The sequence below is a fragment of the Neopelma chrysocephalum genome, unplaced genomic scaffold (genome assembly GCF_003984885.1).
Source record: "Neopelma chrysocephalum unplaced genomic scaffold, ASM398488v2 Primary Assembly neopelma1_73, whole genome shotgun sequence".
In the NCBI taxonomy this organism is placed as follows: domain Eukaryota; kingdom Metazoa; phylum Chordata; class Aves; order Passeriformes; family Pipridae; genus Neopelma; species Neopelma chrysocephalum.
Window position 1 is genome coordinate 1,485,458 of NW_020897733.1, and position 25,218 is coordinate 1,510,675.

The 25,218-nt window shown below is 45.7% G+C and overlaps 1 protein-coding gene across 3 annotated transcripts in view; it reads left to right on the top strand.

Annotated features, from left to right (window-relative positions):
* The first annotated feature begins 8,609 nt into the window (after positions 1-8,609).
* The window catches only part of LOC113969421 (synaptotagmin-like protein 2), a 35,990-nt gene continuing 19,381 nt past the window's right edge, over positions 8,610-25,218 (top strand). Inside the window, exons 1-5 of one of the 3 annotated variants that reach the window (XM_027687099.1) lie at positions 8,621-8,648; positions 15,039-15,173; positions 16,304-16,460; positions 21,336-21,913; positions 24,258-24,409. In XM_027687099.1, the coding sequence (XP_027542900.1) occupies positions 21,813-21,913; positions 24,258-24,409 (253 nt within the window). In that variant the 5' untranslated portion in view covers positions 8,621-8,648; positions 15,039-15,173; positions 16,304-16,460; positions 21,336-21,812. Of the gene's footprint in view, positions 8,649-15,038; positions 15,174-16,303; positions 16,461-21,335; positions 21,914-24,257; positions 24,410-25,218 lie in introns of all 3 variants that reach the window. The other 2 variants (XM_027687100.1, XM_027687101.1) reach the window with 2 other exon arrangements.

Below are 25,218 nucleotides of genomic sequence, written 5' to 3' on the forward strand. Positions count from 1 at the left end.
TTGAGGTGTTATTACAAATGGTAAGTTTTAACCCTTTGTGTGCAGGTGAGCTGAACACCACGAGTGCCCTGGCTGATGCAGGCTAAAGAATGACTTTCTAACAGAAAGTGCTACCATCAAAGAATCCATTTATGTGCTGTGGCTCAGGTGTGAAAACCAAAGCAAGCTCTCCACTGCATGATAAATCACAGTAAAATGGTTCTGTCTTTGTATCATTGCTGTTTCTTTGGATTTGCATTGGCTGCATCACTGTTTCCCTGCATATGGTTAACTCTCCTTGTTATGTCTTTTTTTCCCCTCCCATTTTCTTTTTCATGTGGCTTCAGAATTGAAGCTAATCAAGCAAAAAAAAAAAAAAGAAAAGGAAATTTGCAGTGAGGATCTGGGGATTAAACTGTCTGTCAACCTTATCAGAGGGAAAGGTTTTTTTTCTAATCATTGTTTGCATTTTCATAGGTTAACAATTTTTGAAACTGTTAAATGATATTGTTCCTTCAGTTTGGCAGCATTTGTTGCACTTGTCTACAATGAAAAATGCTTTCAGCTTAAGAGTGCATGGAACTGTATAATTTGTATGGTGCCTGCCTTAACAGGTATGATAATGTAATTTTAGGATTACTCTGCCAAATTAAAACCTGGCATAAAATTCATGCAATTGGGCTGAACTCTAGACTTTCCAGCATCTCCTGCTGCCTCTGAAATGGAGGGTTCAGGTGGATTGATGTTAAAAGGATGTGTTTCATGCTTTCAAACACACCGGTTCGTGCTGTCAAATGAATACAAGGTGATCTCATTTTTTACTTTAAAAAAAAAGCTGGTTTTTAATTCTCACTGTTTCAGGGAAATGCTTGGACAGAAGAGGCCTCAGTGCTGACCTCAGCTGCTCCCTACTTCATGTAGGGAGGAATTGCTGCGAATCTCTTTGCTTTTGGCATCTTCCAGTTTAGAAAAGAGACTAAAGCAGCCTGTGTGTCTGAGCATTGCTTTGCCTGCCCAGGTTTCACCTGGCTGTGAATCCTTTTCGTTTTAACTCACGTAACCAGTGGAGGGAATTGAGAAGCTCTTTCTGTGTCCAGGCTCTGCAGCTCGGCTGCCCTCTGAAGGAACCTGAGTTTAGTGAGATTGTGTGGCCTTTTTCTTGGGGAGGCGGAATAATATTTGTATATGCCATTAATTATTAATTAATGGTTGTATAGCTCGTTTTGCCTCAGCTGCCCTTCTCCTGGCATGCGTGCCAAGGGGTCTCTGGTGGCAGCTGGAGCCTGGCTCTGCCCGCTGACAGCCAGCTTCCCAGCACTGCTCCAGCACCAGCTCCTCCAGGGGGGATGTGATAGGGCATTTTCCTTGAGAAACTCTGGATTCCTGGAAGCTGAGCAGTGCCTTGGAAATGCTGCAGTTCGTTAAGGTGAGCAAGTTAATGTGAAGTGAACCAAGAGCAACTGCTTGCTTAGTGCCTTTCTTAATGAGACTTTTCCTTTTGATTCCCAGGAGCTTCCTACTGGGAGAAGGTTACTTGTTTACTTGATTTTAATTCTCAGGAAAAATGATAAGACACTTCCTTTCCTGCTTTGTTAATGATCTCATTAGAGTTGTCTTAATTGTTTTCATTACATTGAGTATGGCAGCACAATAATGTGATGAAGTTGTGGAGCAGAGGATCATCAATCCTGAATAAAAAAACAGTGCGGAAGACCAGCTGAGATAAACCTAAGCACTTGTTTTGTCCTGCTTTTGATTTGCTTGTGGCAGGCAACCAAAGTTATTCATCAACTGACCCTGTAGCCTGGCGGCTTTGTTACATATTGCTGTTCAAATTTTTTTGGAAGCACTTGTTATCCTTCAGTGATCAAGTAGGCAGTGAGTTTGCAAAGTGGAGGGAAGTAATGGAAAATGAAACTGTCAGCAGCCTGTACATCGTGGGAGCAGCTGGGAAAGCAATCGCTCAGATGACTTCATCTCAAAATCACATGAATCTTAATAGCGTGTGGGGTGTAACCTTTGAAGAACAACTGTCTAATTCAGTTGTACACAGCAATTTGCTTCAGACAGGCTAATAAAAGCAGTGGGGCAGCCCAGCCTGGCACAGTTACATCCCTGTCACGCCTTCCCTCAAGGCAGCAGGGTTTTGCAGCTGTGCAAACACATCCCATCGGTGGGGAACCCACTGATCCGTGGTCAGTGGCTGTGGCCCATTGCAGGCCAGCCTGTGCCCCCAGCCCTGCTCCCTCATGTGTGCCTACAGCCAGGCTGTGTCCTGCACATTTCCTGTGTGTGGCCATATCCTTGCTCCTGGCTGGATCCCTGGGCCAGACTGGCTGGTGCTGCAGAACCCCAGGCACCAAGCAGTGTCCCCCCACTCCATGAGGGCCCATGGCACAGGTACCCACCGTGCTGCCCACAGGCCCCTCTCATCAGCTGCCTCCCCTTGCCCAGCTGGGCTCCTCCTCACCTCTGCACCCACAGAGCACTTGCTGCAACAATTCTGCTTTGTAAACTACCCTATAATTCCCAGGCTCTCACAAGGAAAAAGAAAAAAGCCACAGGCTTGTATGGGCATCCCCCAAGAATCAGATTGCTTTGTAAAATTCTCAGAAGTGCAGTTGGGCTCTTTTTGCTCTTTTCCTCCCCAAACACAGAGTACTGATTCTGTGCCAGAGATGATGTAAAACTCCTACTGGGTGGCCTTTGCTATAATGTTCAATAAGTGATATGTTCTTGAAGCCTGTATGAAATGCTGAAAAGCTTCCAATTCTATAAGCAGACAGCCCCCAGAAAGAAAGAATGGCTTAAAACCTGGTTCAGGGACTTATCTGTCAGCACCACTGATGTGACTGGTGTTGAATTAACACGAGCTTTTCATTCTGCCCCTTTTCATTCTGCAGGTTAACGTCATGTATCCAGCTGGGACTGTTCTGTTGGTGTCCGTCACGGTCACCGTCTGCATCCCTACAAAAAGCTGTTTTCAGTTCACTGTGATTTTAGGAGGCAGGTCACCCCCCCAGTTGAGAACTGACCTGTAGCAGATAGATTAGAGTGGTTGTACATTGCTAACAGTAATTACATGCAATTAAAATGTCTTCCTGGGACAACAAGACCCTGACCTTCGAACGATCATTTGCAGCCTTGGTTTGAGTCGTGTGGCATCAGTGAGATGTTGCAGCGTTGGAGTCACCCACGTGCACACGTGCTGTAGAAAGTTGCTGTTTAGCCTCTGTGTTTCATCATTAGAATATGTTGTGTATGGGAGACATTGACCTAAGGTGCACCAGAGTTGTCAAATTTATCGTGAACCGTGTAATATTTCATGGTTTCCCCTAAATTTCTACCTCTGGGAGATTAATGGTGAATAATGAATGACATGAAAGGTCAGTTTCATTTGCTCTTTCTTGAAGAAAAGGCTGTTTCTATCCTTTTGATTGCATGGAAAAATCTTGAAATAGTTCCAACTATACCCTAAAATAGCAAAAACCTGAAAGGAAATCAATGACAGACATAATTTTTAATTTTAAAAAAGTATGGCCCTACTGAAGCACACAGTGACCTTGAATATGTCACCATATGGCTTTAAAAAGGATGAAAAACTATTAGCAGTTTCTTGCAGTTTGGACTTTAAAGCCAACCAGGACAATGCCTCTTCCTGATTTTTCTACTTCAACGTTGTATTACTGCTAATAATAGTAATAGAGTTGACAATTAGTTGCTGATTTCTAGAAAGACATTTATTTGAATAATATAATCTCTCTTGGAGGTCAAATGCCATTCATAGGGTGCTTGCATTTTTGCCAATGTTTCCTTTTTTAAAACATGAACTGAACGAAGGGATAAACAAATGATGTGGGAGTTCATCACAAGGGCTGGCTCTTGATGATTAAAAAGGACTTTTTTAGTTGTGCTTGAGCACAACTACATGTGACATTTTTTATATATCTTATATGTGTTATCCCTCATGTAGCAGCTTAATTTGCACTTCTAAAGAACATCAGCAAATCTTTCCTGTTTCCTTAGAAAATGTTATTTTTGTCATCCCATTCCTGTAAGCAAACTCGTTTTGTGCAGTAGTCCCTGAGGTGAAATACACCAAAAGCAATACGTCCTCTAAGCAAATATCAGCATAATGCATTTAGGCATTTTTTTCATATTTTAATAATATAAAATTCTGGCAGAGTCCTGATTTATTCCATGCATGTTAAGTAAACAGCCGATTTTTATACCCTTTTTTGCAATACAAAAGCTTTGCTTACATTAGTGACTTAAACCCTCATTGGACCCTTTTGAGATGGAAATACACTCAAGGAAATGTTTCAGCCTTGCTTGGATTGATGGAGCAATGGAGGAAAGTAAAGGATGCCTTTTTCATTGTAAGGGGACAGGAAAAAAGTTCTGATATTTCATAATGAGAAATCATCCTCAAAATCATGTCCCTTTTTCCTTTTTAAAGAGTTATTCTTAAGAATTCTCCTTTCTGCTCTGACTGCTTCTTGAGGCACTAGATACCAAATTCATTTTGTCTTTTAAAATTATGGTTATAAGCAGTTTTGAAACCCATTTGAGCAGAGTTCTCACACTAATGCCTGGCAGTTCAGTGGGACTTCTCTCAAGACAGATGTTTACTTAACAGCACTTCAAAACTGGGAAAATGTGGGCTTTTAGTTCAAAATGAGTATGTCATTAATGGTCTGATGCAAAGCCCGGGAGAATCCATAAAAATGTCCTGAGACAGACAAGATGAGATAGGTTATGTTGAATATGCATGTTATAGGGCACAGAAAAAGAAATTGCAGAGCTGACCGTGTGCAGTGATGATTGTGACAAGGAGTCTTGTGGACCTGAAATGTTTGTGTGCTTTTGCCTCTGTGTTACCTTTCCTTGTGTGGTACTGTGCAGCAGTGTAGCCTTTATTTAGGACATCCTGTCAAAAACAAAGAGAAATCCAGTTCTAAAATGTGATTTGCACTGCGAGAGGGGCAGCAAATTCACTCACATTTGAAAGAATGCGAGAGAAGATTTATTGTTTGCTTGTTTCTAAAGGCATGCCAGGATATGTTCCCAACAGGAGAGAACTTTGTATTATTTCCTTTTACAACATAGTAGATTTTTAAAGCCAGTTAGCAGCAAACATGTATCTCTGAGGGCTTCCTGCTGATGAGAAGGGAGCATGCAGGGCATCCAGAGGGCAGGGATGGGCCAGTGTGCAAGAGGGATATCAGGCAGTGTCACTTAACCATCAACAGCACGTTTTTGTCTGAAAATGGTAAACCTTTGCTAATTGTCTCTCTTTGATCTGCTTTATGTTGTCTTCTGCTGTAAGCTGGGTTCCTGCATTTCTTGGAAGACAGAGAACAGATTTCTCAGGATGCTTTTTGCTATAGGCACCATATGTCTGGCTTAAATACTCAGTTCAGCAGAGCAAACCTGGAGCAACAGTGGTGGTAAGAGCAGCTGTGTGATAATTCCCTTTCTGTGCTGGTTTCACTCTGTTGTAGCACTAACCTAGACACATATGGCCAGAAATAAATGTATTGCAACCAGAGCAGTATGTATATCAGCATACAATCCATGCTGGTGTATCTCATGCATGTGTAAACTCTCCCCCGTTTCCTTTACAAACACTGATCAATGCCAGTCTTGACATATGGCTGCAGGTCTTGGGCTTGTTGGTCTGTTTTCCAGAAGGATTTTCCTTGTGCTTGCCAGGATTTGGATGATTACTTGGCTTTCTGGCCACTGGAACGAAATAAGCCTTAAAACCCACCAGTCGTCTCAAAGGAGTCTGGTTTGGGATCAGACTTTGTTTACCTCGTTTTAAAGCGGGAATCCCTGGCCATGTGGTCTCAGTTCTGTATGCAGGCGATGGAAGATGAATGGAAGAAGGAGGTTCCCCACATTGTAGGATGGGGAATTCATCTCTACAGGTGCCTGTGTTCCTGTATTTCTACAGGGAAACCTCACCTCTAGTAACCAGCTCTTCTCACTGCAGAGAGGAGTCTGGACCTCACTCCAGTACCTGGTGCAGACTCAAGCCCCTCCAGTTGCTGGAGCCATGGGTGGCTGTGTGCACTTTGCCATCCCACTCTGTCACTGGTAGCTGGGATGAATGTGGCCTTTAAAACCCGTTGGCTTTGCTGTAAGCAATTAGTAACATCTTTCCCATGACTTGGGCCACATGATTTGTAAGCCTCTTGCAAAGTTCCCTGAAACATGAGCCAATTTCTCTTTTAAAACTGTTATTACATTAAAAGAAAAAATCATCTTGCAGTGCCGAGCAAGATGGTATCAAAAATCTTTCATAGTTCTCACTGCCAACCAATACAGATTTATACCTTACAGGGAAAGGACACAGAGCCTCAGTTTTCGATTAAAACAGCTCAGCTTTTCATCAGTAAAAATTGAGGTCCACAGTGCCAAATAAAATAAGGCCAGGCTCTTAGCTGGTTTAAACTGGATGAGCTCCATGTAGCATCGCTTGACCTGCACTGAATTTTGCTTGCTGAATTTTGGCTGTTACATGACTTTCCTTCTCTAACCAAGTAAGACATTCAGCAGGATTGCAAGGGATGTGTCTAAAGAGACACATTGCTATTCTCTACCTGTCCAGTCCAAGATTACCAGGTCCTGCAGATGCAAGCAGGATCCTGCTTGTACACAGATTTATCAGCAGAGTTTCTTTTCTCCTTTGGATTCTGCATTTATGTTTATGGCTTGCTGGTGGAGCATTTGTCTTAGTGGACCAGGGGTTTTATCTGTTTCTTTATTCTGGCTAGCTGTAAACTAAAATTTCAACACTCAGTAAGCAAAACTGGGATGCAGTTTGTTCTCAGTACAATATTTTTGTGATAAGACAGTGGGAATAAATGGCATCTCCAAAGCACCATGTTCTTCCTTTGGTGCTTCCAGTAATTTTAGTACTGCCATTATGTAGCTGGGGAGAGAAGTTACAGAGACCCAGTGGGGTTGCAAAAATTTGAATGAAAGCCTCCAATGAAATAGTTGCTGGTGGTTTTGTCATGCTTCCACATTTAGTTCCTCTAACAGAGCAGAATCATGAAGAAACTCCGAGAGCATTAATCACACTATACTTTTCAGCTATCTTTTGGCAGCCTTTTGAAAGTCACAGCTAAAAATACTGAAAACATTCTAGGCTTAATGGGATGTGAGTTAAGGAAAAGGGTAGCATGGAAAGAAAAAAGCCTGAGAGCAACGGGCTGTGCTATGGCTGTACTTATGGAGGTCCCAACGCAGGCAAGATAACAAAGGGACTGTTCATCCAAGCTAAAGGTGCATCTCATCTTTAGAGGAGTCATGTATTGCACTCTGAAAAGTCATGTAGGTTTTGAGGGGCTTTTGTCCATGATGGGAATATGAATGAAGAAATACTTTTGTGGTGGGTTGATCTTGGCTGAATGCCAGGTGCCCACCAAACTGCTCTATCACTGCCTTCCTCAGCAGGACAGGATGGAGTGGAGGAAAATAAGATGGAAAAAACCCCCATGGGTCAAGATAAAACCAGCGTAGTAAAGCAAAAGCTGCACATGGCAGCAAAGGAAAACAAAATATTTATTTTCTACTTCCCATCAGCAAGCAATGCCCAACCACTTCCCAGGAAGCAGGGCTTCAGTACACATAGCAGTTGCTCTGGAAGACAAAAGTCATAATAACAGATGACATGGGTCAGGCAGCAATCAGCATCTCTCTGACTCAAAACACCTCCTGGTACTTTAAGCTCAAGAGCCCAAACCTTAGACTTGAAACAGGAGTTCATTTTAGGATACAAACCATGAAAGCCTAAATAGAAATCAGCAAGTAAATCCATTTTTTTCCCCACCTCTGCCTACTATTTCAATGTTTTACGTGGCTTCTGCCAGTTGTTCTCCTGAAGATACTAAAAGACTGAAAGTTGAGAAAAGCATGGGAGGCACTGGCTGTGGTAATAAAAGGCACTTCTTCACTGATTTGACAGGCTGTTGTAAAGTTGTCCCCATGTGACTGTATTTACTCATTTCCAAGTCACATTTTTCTCTAGCATTGAAAAGGACTGAAGCAAACCCCACACTAAGCTGTTCCTGCCTCCGCTTGATGGAGAGGTATTGACTGTCCAAGCACCCAGAAATTCAAACTTTTAGTGACATGCAAGTTTTGCTTCAGCCTTTTCTGTTGTAGGAGATGAAACGGGGGGAGATGCAGGGGAGAGGGATGCATTTCGTTTCAGCGGGAGACTGGGAGATGGGGCGGCTGCGGGGCTGTAGCGAGCCCTAGGGCTGCCTCGGGCCGAGTGCTGGGGCTGAGGTGGCCTTGCTGCTTACTCCTGTTCTCCTAACAACTTACACCTCTCTTAACACCTTACACTTTGGCTTGCCGAGGTGGGTCCTGCCCCAGCTGAACCAAGGGTGGCACTAGTTACTTTGTCTTTACAACACAAAATATAAAATAAGGACAAACAACATCCGGGAAGACTGAAACTATTCCCTACCCAGGTTGTCCCCAAACCCAAACTGCGCCCTGCTCGCCCTGCTCTTTCACCGGGCCGCGTTTTCCGCGGTGCTGCCGGGCGGGACAGGCACGCCCCGCTCCCGCCCCATCCCGGGATAACCCCGCCCCCTTCCCGGGATAGCCCCGCCCCGGGATAACCCGCCCCGCGCCGCCGAGGGCAGGTAAGGGTCGTCGGGGCTTCGCTGTCCCGGGCACAGTCCCGGTGTCCGTGGGGGTGGGAGCGCAGTCCCTGGACCGGGCTCGGCGGCGGCTGTGAGAGCTCGGGGTCCGTGCCCGTGTCCCGGGCTCAGCCGCCGGACGGGACGCCCCGGCACCGCTGCCCGCCGGACATCGCTCTCTGGGCGGGAGCGGAGGTGCCGCTGCCCTCGCTGCCTGCGGGGCCGCTGGCAGAGCCGGCAGCCGCCGGACCAGCCGTGCCCCGGCTGCCCGCGGGTCCCGGGGGAGTGCCCGCGGTTCCCGGGGCGGTCCGGAGCAGGGCAGGGCAGGGTCTGCCTTCGGGGGGACCGTGCGCGCCTGGCCCGGCAGCGGGGGGGAGTGTGGGGCTGGACAGCGGGCAGGGAGCGGCTGCCGAGCGGGGCAGGACACGGGGCAGGACACGGGGCAGCCCTCGTCGCAGCCCTCTTCGCCTCGATGCCCGTGGCGGGAGCGGCGGCGCCGGTGGGGACCGCGGGTGCGGGTGCTCTGAGCTCTGCGGCTCCGCTCGGGGCGGGGGGAGCGTCTGAGGGCACGCAGGGTCAGGCAAGGATGGCACCGGGGCACCTCCCACAGCCCTTCGGGTGACGGCTCGGGGCTGGTCCCACGCGACAGGTCGGCAGGGCATCACACCTGCGGGTCTGGACAGAACGTGGAGCTGTTACTTAAATAAAAGTGTATTTTGTCTTGCGTTGATGAATTGTGTTGTCAAGGCTTCTTGCAATTAGTCAGAGAGTGTTTTTGTGCCATCTCTTAAAATTAAGTTTGTGAGGGGGCTGCTGGTTTTCAGAGGAGAGATCATAGAATGTTTTGGGTTGGAAGGGACCTTAAAGACCATCTGATTCCACCCCCCAGCTATGGGCAGGTACACCTTACACTAGACCAGGTTGCTCAAAGCCCCATCCATCCAACCTGGCCTTGAACACTTCCAGGGATGGGGCATCCGCAACTTTCTCTGTAGAGAAAACCTGACATGGAAAAGTCTTTAAAAAAGGAAAATTCTACAAAATAGGGGGTACTGCCGATGCTTATATTGTACTTTTTGTTATTGCTTTCCCACTTTGTATTCTGAATTACCTGTGAAGACCTGGAACATCATGTGTCACTTTCCTGTGACTTCTGCTGTTTTGTCTGTGTTTTCATAGTCTCTCCCTTCAATCCTGGTTTTATTTACTTCCTTATTCATGCTTCATCGTTGTAAATATTTGGCATGGCAACAAAAGCAGCATTTATTAATTTCTACTCCCTTTGCAGCCAGCTCTCCAGTGGGATCAATGCCGTTGTATAAGCCATGGTAACCTATGGTCACTGCTGTTTGGTTTATTGTGTCTTATTTTGTATTTGTTTGGCAGTGAGTCATTTTTGTATAAAATAGCTTGCAATGGAGCTTATTCTCACCAGTGATGTTATAGACCATTCTGGGCCTCCTGAGCCTCTCCCCCCAGGGTATGGTCAGAAGGGTGGAGATCTACCAACCTACCCCAGTGAAACTTGTGTGAGGGTGTCAGCAGGCAGGGATCAGTTGGTTCTGAGGGCTGAACCCGTCTCCTCTACCTCCCTCCCCGTTCCACCTTTGGCAGAATATCTGAGAAACTTCACGTGGTGACCCAAGTTTCTGCTCTCCTGCACAATTCTGTAATTGAAGTGCAAACTTGTTTTTTCCCCCTGAACTCATAAATCGTGTCCCTTTAATGGGCCTCCATCCCTGGGAAAGAGGCAGCCCTTGCCACAGTATGGCACAACATGGACAAAGTGTTCATTGTATGTCAGGCTCGCTTTGATTGCATTTAAATCAATATTGTTATCTGCATTCAGAGATGTAGTGGGGGAGAAAAACAAAACAATAATAAATGTTTGCAACAAAGTTGAAAGAAGTGCAAGGCTGCCCTGGGGTGTCAACGGGAGGCAGAGCCTGAGAGAAATAAGGGTCTGTTAGTGACTTGAATCAAAAGAAAGTTACTTTTCGCAAGTTAAGCCTAATGGTCCAGTTCATCTTGGAGGGACAAAACAGATGGGATTAGGTCAGCAGTTCAGTGAAACTCACCCACAGAGAACTGCTGGGAACTGCTCTGGGTATCTGCTGGCATGAGCCTCCCTCGCTCCAGCAGGTTCAGACCAAGCTGTTGCCTTCTCACAGACCTGCAGCTATCTGGGCTGAATGTAGCACCACAAAACAGGGTCAGCAATATGGGCAGGCATCTTACCCTCTGCAGTATAATGTGCATTTTACACAACAGCATCACCATACAGTTGTGTCTGGGCAGAATTGTAGTTGTCACTGCTCATATAAAAGCTCCAAATCTTATTTGGCTTGAGCACCTGGAAATAAAACTGCATTGTTCAACAGTTCAGGTGATCTTGTTATTCTTATCCAAAAAGTCTGTTTTTCCCCACCTCCCTGCAAGATTTGCTAAGTATTCATGGACCTGCACAGATGGAAGAAACACCTTGTCTGCGCAAGAAAGTGGTACCAGATGATCATCTGATACCGATTTTATTTTTAGTCATTTAATTAAATTGGTGCAATCTGTGTTTGGACGTCTCACTTGAGTTTGCCAAAACTTTTATTTTAGGCTAAACTAAATGACAGGCCATGTCCACATGCAGATTTGTGCTAGTTTAAGCGTATCTGTTTAGAGCTCTGCCTCTAGCTAATTAATCTCCTGCAACTTTTTCCTATAGGAAAAACCTAATATAAGAGCTGTGGCTTTCTTGAAATCAGTGTGGCATCTGATTTATTTAATGATTAATTTCCTTGTGAGTTGAGACTGCCCATCTCTGATAGTATTAGCCTCCTCATGACTGTGGGTGTTGTACATCAACCTTCACTCGATAGACTTAAATACAGAATCCTTCACCTAACTCTGAGCACTGCAGGGGACAGACAGTGCAGTGGAAGCAGGTGCTTTTTTCTTCTTGTAGTAAGTGCTTCCAGGACCTCTTGTCCCACTGAAGTCATCCAGCTCCTAGAGCATATACATGGCTCCAATAAGTGAGTTAATGACTGAGTCTGTGTTTGCACTGAAAAGTTGCATTATTCCTGGAAGGAAAGTGACCATGTAAAAATATTCCCATATATGACTTTATTTTCTCATAGAACAAGATCTGAAAGCAGGTGATGTTGCGGCTTCAGCAATGGGCTTACTCTCCCTGGAGCTTCCTTTCTCTGTATGTCAGGGTGACAAAGTAAAACAACTTTATTTAAACATTTAGTGTAGTGCATTTCTGTACTCGAACCATGCACAGCACAGACCTGTCCAGGCCTCAGCACATGCTTGGGAATTAGAAGAGAAGAAGGTGTGGATCCCAAATCAGCATGGACTTGAGCAGCATTTTTCTCCCCTTTCATAATGTGGGGAGTGACCCCAGCCTCTAGACATAGCCCCTCTGTGTTTTGGCATCACAAACTAGAAACTACAGATCAGGAGATTACTTCTTAGAATGTTGTATCCAAAACTCCTTTTCACAGATGTTGGAGGGAATTATACCTTCCAAATATTTTAAGCAATAATGAGATGCACCCTACTGTTTTGCAGTTACCTTCATTCCAGTTTTGAGTTATTTCAGAATCATCCAGGCGTGACTGAGGCTTAAAAATAATCACTCACCAGAAGGAAAGATCCCTCAGTATGCAAAGTTTCCTAAACAAACAGTGCTGGTTTCCCTCGGGATTTATCACCACTCTCTGCCTCATGCCATGGAGCTCAGCAGGAACAGGAGTACAAAGGAATTGGGCACCACATATTTTTAACTTCCCCACCATGTTACAAAATGAGGGGGTTTTGGTGTTGGTTTTGTTTAAATAAAATGGCTTCTGATTCTGAGGGCTCCTGACCAGCTCCTCACGGCTGGGTAGGTGTTGCAAGCTCATGATTGCTGGGGCATAACAGTCAGGGTCAGGAAAGCAATTAATGACATGTCACCACTGCAGGCAAACATAGAGAAATTATGTTTGGAAGGAAGCAAAGTTGAAGTCAGCAGATATTTTTTTGGGTCAAAAATAAAAGCCAGAACTTCTCATGGGTGATTGCTTTTTTCTTCATCTTCCAGTCCTGCAGTTTCTGTGTTTGAACTCAGCCAGAACTTATCGTCCATCTCCCCTTTTTCATATTGAAAATATCTGGGTTCTGAGGATCAGTGAGTGACAAAGGGAGACAGGGAGATGATTAGTCTAAATATGTAACCTTCACCTGCAGTGGTCTAGCTCTAAGCTGCTAATTACTCAGTTTTAGATGCCATATATTTATTTATTGTTGTCTTTTAAAGCATAAGAGCTGAGAAGATGCTTTTAGGAGTACCCTTCGTACCACGTGGTGTCTAGAAACTGCTAGTGGGACAGCTGAGTTCCTTAGAGCTGCTATAAGGTGCTGGTTCTCCCTTGGCTGAAAGGGAAGCCTGGACACCAGGATATTTCTCAGATGGAAGTGTCAGCGCAGCAGACACGCAGCACAACATGCTTGAGGAGCCCTAAACTGGCTCACAGCCAAGCTGTGGGGATGAAGGCTTGTTAAAAACTAATAAATAGCGAATGCAAATTCTTGTAAAACTTGTTTTCTTGAGGATGTAAGTGCAGATTTAGAACAAACCTCAGCACAAGCCCCTGCCCCCAATCCCAAAGCAAAGTGCATTTAGGGAAGGCGTGGGAGCATTTCCCTCTCTCCTCCAAAGCTCCCTGAGTAACACCTGGAATGAGCAGAGTGGGTATGGCAAGGTGACAGAGAGAGCAAAGTCTCTGAAATACTGGCATCCTCTCTTGCAGCTGGGAAAGAGCCATCCTTGTTCGCTGGAATCTTAGGGGATTTCTCGGTGTATGGGATACTAGGGGATTTCTCAGTGTCCCAGCTGGCTATGCTTGTTTATTTGGGTTCTGGCAATCTGCAGAATTACAACGAACTACATCCTGCAAGCTCTGCAAATAATTCCCACCTATGAAATAAACAGAAGTCTCAAATATTTAAACTATAGCATTGGATTATCAGTTTATGACCAGTAAAAGGACTGGTTGCCCTTAAGGAGTCTGAGTCACACTTCTTTGATGTTTTTTTTTCATTTTGGCGATGCTGGCTCTGGGAAATAATGATTAAGACTGAGAAGCTCAGTCTTTTGTTTACCCTAGGTGGTAACCATAGGATGGTTCATTTAATTAAAAATGGCTAAAAGGAAGTAAATTGTGTGTAAAGCAAATTCCACCCATGCAGTTCCTTGCTAGAAGGAGATGAGTAGAGTTCAGTGGAGATAATTATTCCTGTGGCGGTTACATTGCATTGGGTAGAAATGCACAGGGGAGGAAAAATCCTTATGCATCCTTTTTTACAAAAGGAAATTGAAACCTTAACTGAACCCTCTGTAGTATTGTGGGTCTCAGACCTTCTTCAGAAGCTGTGGAATTTCTGAGGCTGAGTGCAAATAAGCAGAGTTCACCCGCTTCTGATGTGGTCAGTGGAGCATTTCCTCAGTTATGCATTCCCCACGTGCACTGAATAGGGGAGTTTGCTTGTTTTTTTGGCTTAGCATTGTATTGTTCTAAAATATCTTCTGCTGGCTGCTCTCAAGGGGCTGGGCTAGAGACCTGCTTGCTTTGATAAATTCCTGCAATTCCTCTGCACCTACAAACATCTCAGGGTCATTCCTGATCAATGGACATCCTTCACTAAAGCTGCCCAGGGGGAGGGGGAGGGAAAAGATCTTAATAAAACAGCAGAGATTCTCTACCATGTTATTGGAAAGTGTAATGTGAGAGAATGACTGAATCTGGAAGAAACCACCCAGGGCTGTGCTCACAATGAACTGAGCAGTATTTTTTTGTTCTGGGATGCACAGCGGAGGGGAGAGCCATCACTAGGGTCAGACCTGCTGTCTTCTAGCTGCCTCTTGGGCCTGCCAAAGCTGCCCTCGGTGGTGGTTGTTGGCAGGCACCTGCTGCTCATCAGCAGGTCTGAGGTGGGAATGGCACATCGTGTCATGTGCAGCTCTTACAGAATAGAGGAAAGTCTGTATGAAGGCTGTGAGTAGTTGAGCTTGAGTAATTCTGGCATTTGTGTCTGGCATTGCCAGAATTTGGCCTTGACATTCTCTGTGTGATGGTAACAGATGCATTTATACGTGGACTGCTCTGGGAGACCACAATTGCCTGCTTTGTTTGAGGTTATTCTTTATCTTATCAGCTGTCTCTCATCTGAAGGCTATTTCTATATGACTTAGCTGCTTAGGAGGTTTTTGGGTAGGAACAGTAGACCTCTTTCCCTCATTTGTCTGGGAAAGTCAGACAAAGTATCATTGCACTCTGTGCAGCCACAGCATTTTTTGTGGAATAGCTTCTCAGATAAAAATTATATTAAATATATTCTCTGTTCTCGTAGCTCACAGCTGCTCTTGGTCTGTGAAGGACTAGACAGTCCAGAGTTGCAAGTGGCATATTGCAAATTATGAGAAAATAATGCACCTCAGAAGAGCTCTCGTGATGCTTCACTTTGGAATGGCTAAACAAAAGACAGGTATTTTATATATTTATTTCATTACATGAGAGGGGAGATGTGAACACAGAGAGGGAGAAGGAGGGTTAGTGGTGTGAGTGCAGCCACAGGCAGAACAGAGAGGTATCTCTCTGGGTAGAGGCATCTGCTGCTCAGCCCTCTGCCTTTTCAGTAGGACAGCCCTTGGTGCCTTAGGAGCACTTTCATACTTTCCAGCAATTTCATACTTTAAGAGCAATGTTTGTAGGCTTGTGCAATGCCTCTCCTATCTGTATTTTTGCACCTCGAGGGCTTGTCCGAGTGTAAAAGGGAGCACTTACATCAATTGAGCTGTCATAGGAGGTTTTGTGCTGGTTTTCAGCCTATCCTTCCCAGAAAGAAAGACCATCCAGAAGTTTGCTTTTTATTTCTTCTCTGCTGGTAAAGGAGATACATTAAATGTCGTAGTATTGTGCCTGTGAGCATTGTAGTGGCTATCAGTGTTTTGCCTGTAAAATAATTATGGCAGTGCCTCTGCATATTTCACTGACTGCAGAAGAAACCAGATGGGGGGGAAGAGTGGGGCTGGACCTTCCAGCATGAGGCAGAGAGAGGTACAAGGCTGATCACAGACTCTACAGGTATAGCAGTTTTGGTATGAAATCTTTCTGGTCCTGTTAACCACAGCATATACTGGGAACTGCATTATGACTGTGGGTGCCAGGACCACATCCATCATTCTTAGTACAATGCTGCTTTTGGTTTTGACTTGCCCTACAAGAACTGTCTTGACTAATGAGGGTGTTGGGAAGTGTCCACACATTGTAAAGCTAAAGGAGGTTATTTCCTTACATTGTGGCATGATATGTGATAAAGAAGTATGGACAGAGGCAAGCAGCCTTTCCAGCTTGCTGCTATTTTCATCTGGCTATGAATAGCCTTGTGAGATCAGTATTATCTGTTCTAGGTTTTGTCATGTTTTGGGTTGGGATGTTTTCGTATCTTTATTACGTGGACCTATGTGCAGCTCCAGGTCTCAGAGGGTGAGGTGGGTCTTGATGGTCCTATGCTCATCTAGGGGTTGAAATTGGGGTGTTAAATACTGGGTCCTGACTACCACATTGGCAGGCTACAGTTCCTGAAGTCATCCTCTTCCTTTATATGCAACGCAGTGTCTAATCAATGAAAGCTGCTTGGCCCGTGGTGTGTGTTATTAATCTGTGCACGTCCCAGTGCTGAAGAAGTGCTGAAGATGTGCAGAATTTTGAAGGAAAGGTGCACACTGAGAAATCAGGACTGAGACTGGAGTGCCCTGCAGATGGACTACAGGTAATTTGTGTCTGTAGGGAGATGACATCAAGAGCACTGTGCATCTGAGCAGTTTGTGCCCGAGTTAGTTATGAAGAGCATTAACATAGTTCAGTTTTGAGCTGGAACTGAGTTAAACCTCCCAGAAATAAAATGAAAATGCAGCACAAAGAAGGTGGAAGCCCCTTCAGCATCTGATTTCCAAAACAGGCTGTGCTTCGTGCCTGCTAGGCTAAACAAGCATTTAATTTTTACCTGATCAAACTATTTGAGAGAGAGTTACTTAAAAAAACCCAAACAACTCCCCAAACGACTCCCCAAACAACGCCCTTCTCCACTAATAAAAAAAAACTTGGAGAGAGAGGATATGTTAATTCAGGCAAGAGGTCTGTAACATACCTTCTTTCATAAATAGCTCTTACCGCTGCAGAAACCCTGCATGGGATTAGTCAAACTATTTATTTTGGAAAGTGCTCCAGAACTACTACACCTTCTTAAGCTTTTCTGTGCAGGCACAGCTGCAGGCCCATGACCTGTGTGGCCAGCAGTGAGAGAAGACAGGCACAGGGAATTTGGTTGGGTTGGATCACAGGTGGGGACACTGCAGAGCGCTGAGGAACGAGGAAATGAGCATTGTCCGAGTGTGCTTTCACTTGGTGTGCCCCAGGGCAGGTGTGCTCCCAGCACCAGGATGTTGCTCTCTGCTGAAGAAAGGTTGGCATTTGTTTGCCCCTTCATTTTGGGTTGGTGCTGGGGGATTGCCTGTCACACTGCTACCTGATGCTTTGCTGAAGGGAGAAGGGGGCAGTTGTGGAGAAACCACAGGTTTCCATGTCTCAGCTGTCTCTACACCTGGCCTTTCCCTGGCTGACAGCTCCAAAACATGAGGGACTGCTCTTCTCCCTGAGTAGCACTGCTCTTTGCTGGTGCACAGTCCAAGCAGCTGACAAAGGGAAGGCTTATTCCTTTTATTAGGATCCTTCTTGGATTTTCTGCAGGTGATCAGAGCTCTCCTTTCTCCAAGGGCTTGGCAGAGCTGTTTGCTGTGCCCTGTGTGAAGACTGGCATTGCCTGTCTCCCTCCTGGCTGCACAACGCCCACCACCTCTCCTGGCACTAAAAAATCACTCTTGCAGTGATACTGGGGGCTACAGCTGTTGGGAAGAGCCTTTTTGCTCCTGAAAACTGTTAAGCAGTTCTGTAGTAAACTAGATGGGGGCCTGAGGAGGGTGTGAGGAATGAGCAAAGCTCCCTGAGTAACACCTGGAATGAGTGAGCAAGAAACTTCTTTTCTCTGGAAAGAGAAACTATGGCTGTGACACAGATCTGCAAAATGTGCAGCATGGAGCAGGTGAGTGCAGAGTGATTCTTATGGGTGTTCTAATAAAATACTTGAGGATATCAAATGAAACAAGCAAGCAGCAGGTCAAAACAAATCAAGGCCAGGTACATTTGTGTTTAAAGGGTAGTGAGGCTTTGGGACTGTGGGGCTTTGAGGATAGTTCAAGTGCTTGGGCTCTGTGTTTGACAAGCTGCACAGCAGCGTAACACACCATTATGGATCTTTGGTGGCTGGAGCATTGTCTTCTTACTGGGGAGGTGGCCACAAGAAATCAAAAGCTATCACAGTAAGAGATGCAGCCAGTTATGCCACATGATGGGTCCTGCTGTTGCTTGTCTCCACACCCCCTCCACACCCAGCATTTGTCAACACGGCTGAGAGTACGAGTCAGTCTTTGTGATGTTCTCTTCCCTAGAAAAGCAGTTGGAGGAAAGACAGTCCTTTGGACATCCAGTGTGCTCCTTTGCTCAGATTTGTGGTCTTTCTTGTAGCCCTGAATATCCATTTTGCCCATCTGCTTTGCCATGACAGTGGCAGGACCCAGCAGGGCTGCTCCCCAGCACAGGGGTGTCGTGGTGGTGCAACCTCTAAGGGTAGCCTGAGTTTGCTTTGCATGTTGTGCTGCAGGCTTTGGGCAGATGCTGCTAATCCAGACACAAACAATTCACTCTTTCATGACTCTCCATTTTGTTCCTCTTGCCAGAGAGTAATCCTGACCTGGGAGGATCTCCCACTGGTGGGAGGGAAGGAGAGGGCAGCTTTCTTTTTGCTTGTCACAGTTTGTCCAAAACCAGTTTACATCAGTGGGCTAAAAACAGGGCTTCCACTGAAGAGGTCCCACTCTACTGTAAATGACTCCCATCATTGCCCTACAAACCTGCAAGGCTTTTGTATTTCCCTTCCCTGCTGTTTGCAGAGGTGGTGGGACGAGGGCTGGGCAGAACATGCATAAATCATCCCTGTCTGTGTGGGACCCACGGGGTCCTGGCTTTCTTATAGATCTGTTGGTTTAGGTGTTTGTACTGCATCATCCCTGTGGTGTCTGAAATGTTTATTAACAAAGCTTTGAGAGGGGAGAGGATTATGTGCAATCTAACAGGGCACATCAAAGCTGTGTGGTGCTGCTTCAGGAGTATGAGCTTGGGGATTAAGCAACTGGGGGCAGCGGGCAATGGTTGAGCACAGTGCAGTGCCTGCCTGATAACATCCTGTACCTGTCAGTTGATTCTTATCCTTAATCTATTGCACTTGCACACCCAAGTAAACAAATAACACACTCTCCCTTATTGCTGTGCACCTGAGTGGTTGATGGTGAGGTTCTCCTGTTTCAAGCCCCTGCAGTGCCCAAGACAGCCTGGTGCACCCATCAGAGGCTGCAAAGCTCAAATCACAGCAGGGACAGCCCCGGGGCCGTGCTGCAGGTGGAGATCATTTCCCAGCCTTGTTTACTCCTGCAGGTCTGGGTCAGCAGCTTTGCAGCTCGTGTAAGACTTCCAGCAAAACCTCCAGGTGGAGTGGTCTGCTGAACCACCTCACTTTCCCACAGCAAGTGGTTTGATTTTTAACTATATAAAACAAGAGAAGGAGTTGGCTGTTTGGTTTCTGTAAACCTTTTCCTTCTAATGGAGCTATTCCAGTAAGATAAAACATTTTCATGGGATAAGAAAAGAAAAAAAGGCTCTCTACAAAGAGATGGCCTTTATCTCTAAGAAGTAGCCTTTAATTTTAATTGACTACCATACTGATGAATAAATATGAGTCTTCACTGGAAATGTTTCCTGAAGTAGTTTCAGCCCACATATCATGGGTTTGTTAAAAATAAATAAAAGTTCCTGACAAGCAAATACTGTGAAATGTCCCTAGACACCTTTTTAAAAATAAAATCTGTCCCAGAAATTTCTGTGAATGTCTTTGTAGAAGTAGGATTGTGCCTGAGAGCCAGACAGAGTAGATGGTTGGAACCAAGCATGGAAGAGCCATGCCAAGCTGGACGAAATATAGGTTTAAACAGTAGATTCATCAGGGCTTTTTATTGCTGTTTCTGTTTTAACTATTTAGAGTGGTATTGATAGTTTCTCAGATGACAAAGGCTATAATTGTAGTGTGACAAGCCTCAAAGAAATGTGAAATGTTTTTTCCTTTTGTCCAACAATTTTTTACATAATGTTAGAGGTTTTATGACAGTGGCCATTCCTTTTATGAGCCTTCTCATGCAGTGTTCTGTGGTATTTCTTTGTAAGTATTAATGTCAGATGTCTATTCTAAGATGTTGTTACACCATTATGAAAAAAGCAAACATTTGGGAATGTGTCATCCATAAAATAATGTAAATCTGTGAAATGATGTCAAATGAGCAAAGCTTAGCTGAAATGCTTCTCAACTTTGGATATATACCAGTTGACAGAAGAGGTGCACCATGCAGAGACAGTCCAAAGAAGTGGCAAAAATGATGAAAACCCCAGCTCTGAGGAACCTGATGGAGCTGTGGTTGGTTAACCTGGAGGCTGAAGTGTCAAACTCTGTGAGGATGGCTCCAAAGGAAGCATCCCCGTGGTAGTCAGGATGGACTGACATCTGTTAGGGAGACCTGGGGCAGGCAATAGGAAGGAGTTGCTTGCAGCCAGTTAGCAAAGCACTGAAATGGGTGGCCCGGAGGAACTGAGGTTGGTGTTCTCAAAGTGGCAGATTGACAGAGAGTAAGTGTGATACAGGCACTGGGGTTAGGGCATGGGCCTGCTGACCTTCAGATCCTGTTTGCCATGAAGGCTGGGATTTATTAATTTTTAATGACCTAACTACCAAGGCTTTGGGAGAAATAGCAGAGTATGATGAAACCCACAATCGCCTGGCAGGCCTGGAAACAGTGGAAAAATTCCACCTGGTGAGCTAGAAATGCCTACATGGACAGGAGCAGAACTTCTGCTCCCTTGAAGATGTGCCTTACTGCCCTCAAGTTGGCCAGGAGAGAGGAGAAGGAATAAAGTAGCAAAGCAATGCTTGATTTACTTTTCCTCCACGCCCTGCAGCCTCTGGCCATTTTTGCTGTCTGTTGTAACACAAAGTGATCTGCACCAGTACTGTTTGAATAGCAAATATCAGAGCAGCGTAAAGCAAAGGACACACATATTAGAAAATGAGCAGTCCCTGGTATTTCATAGCATAACATGCAGCAGTAACACTTACAGGTTCCTGTTCTGTCGTTTTCCGATTGCTTTACAAAGGTTGGCTGCTTATTCTTGGTCTCATTTAGGGCAGAAAGAAGCAAGGAAAAGAAGAATGGAGGTAAAAAACCAAGCAAGCAATTTGGTAATTTATATGCATATTTTGCTTGTAGCATGCTGAGTCAACTGTTTACCTGTTAGTAGGAAAGCGGCTAAAGTAAAACATTGTCTTGGTTAGGTTAATACCTCGTGAGGAACTGTAGGACTGGGAGGAAAGTAGGGCAGCTTGTTTTGGAACTTGTGCTGGAGAACAAATAAAAACCCCCAATGTACACACTCGGTTACCATATGTCACGCTTATCATAAAAGGCATCTCGGTGTTATTTCTTTGCAGGGATGCTTGAACTCCACGGAGGCAGACTTCCCTGGTTAGGACAGCGCATGCCAGAGGTGCTGGGGTTGCTGTTGGTGAGAAGAGCTTTCGTGCCTGTTGAGGCAGCCGCGGCGGGCGGCGAACTCACTCCTTCCCGTGCTCGCCTGCGTGATTGACGTTGGCTTCCAAATCGCTGCAACTGCGCCTGAAGAAAAGCAAAGGAGCATAATTTTGCTGAGAGAATTTTCCTGGCAGGGGAAGGCATGCAGTGCAGAGAAATGTGCCAGCCAAGAGCCTGGAAGTGCAAGTCCAGGTGCTAATGCAAGTTCCACCCAAGCCATGCTGCGGTGAAGTCCTTTCTCTTCAGCCGCACCTTGCTCGGCGCACCAGGGTCGGCTGCAAGGGGCTGCCCATGGCACTGTGGTGGGCTGGGCTGGACTAGTTCCTGCTCTGTCATTGCTTCAGTTGTCTGAGGAACTGAAGAAGATTGCAGGGAAGATGTTGGACTTGAGCTTCCTGACAGAGGAGGAGTATGAAAAGCTCATGAAGGTTCTGCAGAGAGATGCAGAGCTGAAGAAGAAGGACGGGGATCGCATCAGGTGAGAGGGTGTGCAGTAACAGCAGGGTGTGGGCTTCCCTTGGGGGGATTTTTTCACTTCTTTTAGAGAGGAGCATGTGTGTCTGTGTGTGTGTGTATGTGTGTCTGTGTGCAACAAGGAGAGATGCAGGCTGCACCAGTGCTGTCCCTTTTTCTCAGATCCTGATGGATCTTTTCATTGTACCTCCTGCTTTTTCAGTCATCCTGTTGCTGTTGCTGCTGTCCTCTCTCTGCAGGATTGCAGGACTGGACTCTCCTTTTGAGTTAATCATCAGCCCTCAGAGATGCCAAGGGCGTCTTTCCCCTTTCCTGCTCAGGGGAGGAAGATGCTGATTTCTTGGTGTCAGAGGTCTGAGCAGGGGAGTAGCTGCTACCTTGTTTTACTTGCTCGGTAGCACAGAAGTGCCACAGAGTGTTTTAAAATGAGATTTCACCCCCCCTTCTCTGCTTTAGGTCCCTTCCTTGCTCTTTGAGGTGGGTGTGTGTGCAGCATCCATCCTGCAGGCAGAGGGGGGCAGTTAGAGGCCACGTGATCTGCCAAAGGTTTGTGGGGACCTGTTTCAGAGCCAGGAATTCTCTCTCTGGGTTCAGCTCACTTGCCACTGGCCATCCCAGAGCTCAGATCTGGTTGATCAGGATTGCTTGTTGCTGTTGTCACTTTTTAAATGCCAGCCATTAGACCATCTGGGCTGACAGTATGTACCAGGCTCAGGGAGCTGGCATCAAATTCTCTATGGCAAGAAATGAGTAGTTCAGTGAGTGTGGATGGCACTGTGCCAGTGTATCCCAACTAAGGATGTGAGTCTCTGACTTACTGTTGAGCCAAAAAAAGAGAAAGCCCCATGTAGGAGGGATGCTCAGGGCTTGAAGGGGGAGCAGGCAGCTTTGCAGCAGGCTCCTGGGAGCCTGTGTGCCCTGGCCTCTGCTTGAGGTGAGAGCTGGGGAAACAGAACTGGTTGGTGGCATGAAGCAACTTGGACTTGATGTGTATGTGTCTGCATGCTCTTACCTCTGCTTTGAATTGAAACATGGTTTTGAAAAGGTTTTTTCTTTTTTTCTTCTTTTTTTTTTTGTTCTGAAATGCAGTTAATTTCTGCTCTGCAAGGGAGGTTTGGTGAAAAGAGTGTTTGGATTATTTTGGTTTTGTTTCATTTCTCTTTGGAAGCTGTTGCACAAAAGGCTTTGATTTGCAAATGAAGTGATCTAGGTCCTGACCAGACTGGTGCTAAGAGCCCCTTGCTGTCAGTTTACCTACCTGCAGTAAAGACATGTTTGGTTCCAACACAACCTCCTCAGTGGATGAAATGAAGTCAATGGCATTACATTTATCTGGTGTCAACAAGCTTAAAATATGTTCCTATATCTCTTCTGGCCCAGCACCTTGAGACCCTCACAGAGGCAGTCTGATCTAGATGGGAGCTGCACAGCTCCCCAGCTGTCTGTCCTGTTGGACCCCCAGCACTGCCCACAGAGGCTTGAGCCTGGTTATCCCATACCTGCTCCCTCCTGGCCTATAGGCAGACAGATGTGACCCTCCAAGGCTCCATGGTTATCTGGGGCTTGCCCCCTCTTCCTGCTGAGAACTGAACTGAGGTGGGAGTTTCCTCTGGCCTCCCAGGTCTTGCAGGGACCCTGAATTGTGGTGAGCTGTGGGAGGCAGTACCAGCTGAAAGGCAGCTAATTCAGCAAGCCATGGTGTAAAAACAAAATAACCGGAGGAGGGTTCTTGTACAGGCTAGGAAACAGAGCACTGACAGGTTTAGGTGCCAAAAACCAGCCCTGGGTGTGCCCGAGTGAGTTACAGTAGGAGAAGCTGTGCTCAGGAAGGAGAGCTAACCATGTGAGTGCCAAAATTGGCACGGCAGGAGGAGCAGGGAGAGGCACAGTGTCCAGGGGGAATGCTGCAGGGACAGGTTGCTTCCCTGAATATCATTATTTATTTCTGTGGTTTGCATCAAATTTTATTCAAAACCACTCATGAAGAGATTAATAGACAAATAAAATGGAGAAGTGCAAGACATGCAAACAGCCCCACCCCTTCCTAAACCCTCAGGGCTGCCAAGCAAATGGACAAATCTCCTTGCCAGGTGACTGATTTGGATTTGTGAAATTTGGAAGAGGTGAAAGCCTGTGTTTACAAGGTGCTGTTCCCATTTCAGATGAAGAATAAATCATCTGTTGTTTCAATGCTGGTTTGGCCCTTGTGATTGCAGAGAATAATCCTGAGAATGATCCTTCTCAGTGTCAGTCGGGTGAACCGCACGGGCATTGTTACAAACATAGCTCGGGGGGGAGTTTAAACTTGGGAGATTTTTTTGGTGTGTAATGCTCTTACTGACTTCCAGGCGGATACAAGGCTCCATCAAGGATGAAAAGAAGAAGAAGTTTGTGACGGGTGAATGGTTTTCGGAAGTGAAGGCAAAGCGGTTTCAGGAAGACTTAGAAGGGCCGGATCTACTTCGGGCATCGATTAGGAGGAAAAAGGGCAAACTAGAAAGTAAGTATGTTAATGTGCATCTTGAGAAAACAAATTGATGGACCAGAAAAAAAGTGGTCCAGAATGGGAGTCTCCCGATACTGGGAGCCTGTTGGGGACCAGCATTTGTGTTGTAATAAGGGAATTCTCAGCTATGCTTTTAGTACTAGAAAAACATCCTTTGTTATCAAAATCAGGGCCCAAATTAAAAGTTACAAGTGTGGCAGAGAACCAAGGCAAAAGCCATGTGCAGTGAATGGCTTTTGTCCACTTCAGCTTCTTTTTCCCCAAATTTCTGTTTGTTAGACACCACTGGTATTTCTTACCATAGAAGCAAAAAAAGAAGGAGATGATGTAGGACAATTTCTGACATCAAGCTGATATGGGTGGGTCAAACCCACCTTCCTGCCCCAATTCCTAAAGAAATCTGACAAAAGTAGCTGGCCAGCTGCTCTCACAGGCCTTTGGGGTGGTGGGGTCAGTCATACCTCTGCAAAGGGATATCTCCTGGCACTTATTTACCCACTTGAGAGGGTCCATGCCTAGCTTTTTACATGGAAATGATTCCATGGCATAATGTGGTTTTTGAAGTAAAAAGGGCTTTGTAGCCAAGTCTGAATGGTACCCAGGCTGTGTGCCATAGCAGGGGTGTATCTGGGACCATGTCCTAATTCGAAGTAGATTAGACATGCAGATAAACTTTCCTGGTGCTCTGTAAACAGATCAAAGCAGATTTGTCAGCTCAGGGCAGAGAAGAGAAGAGATCAGCCCTGTGTGAAACAGGCAGGACTGTGCTTTGGGTCCAAATGTAACCAGCCTGGAGCTGGAAC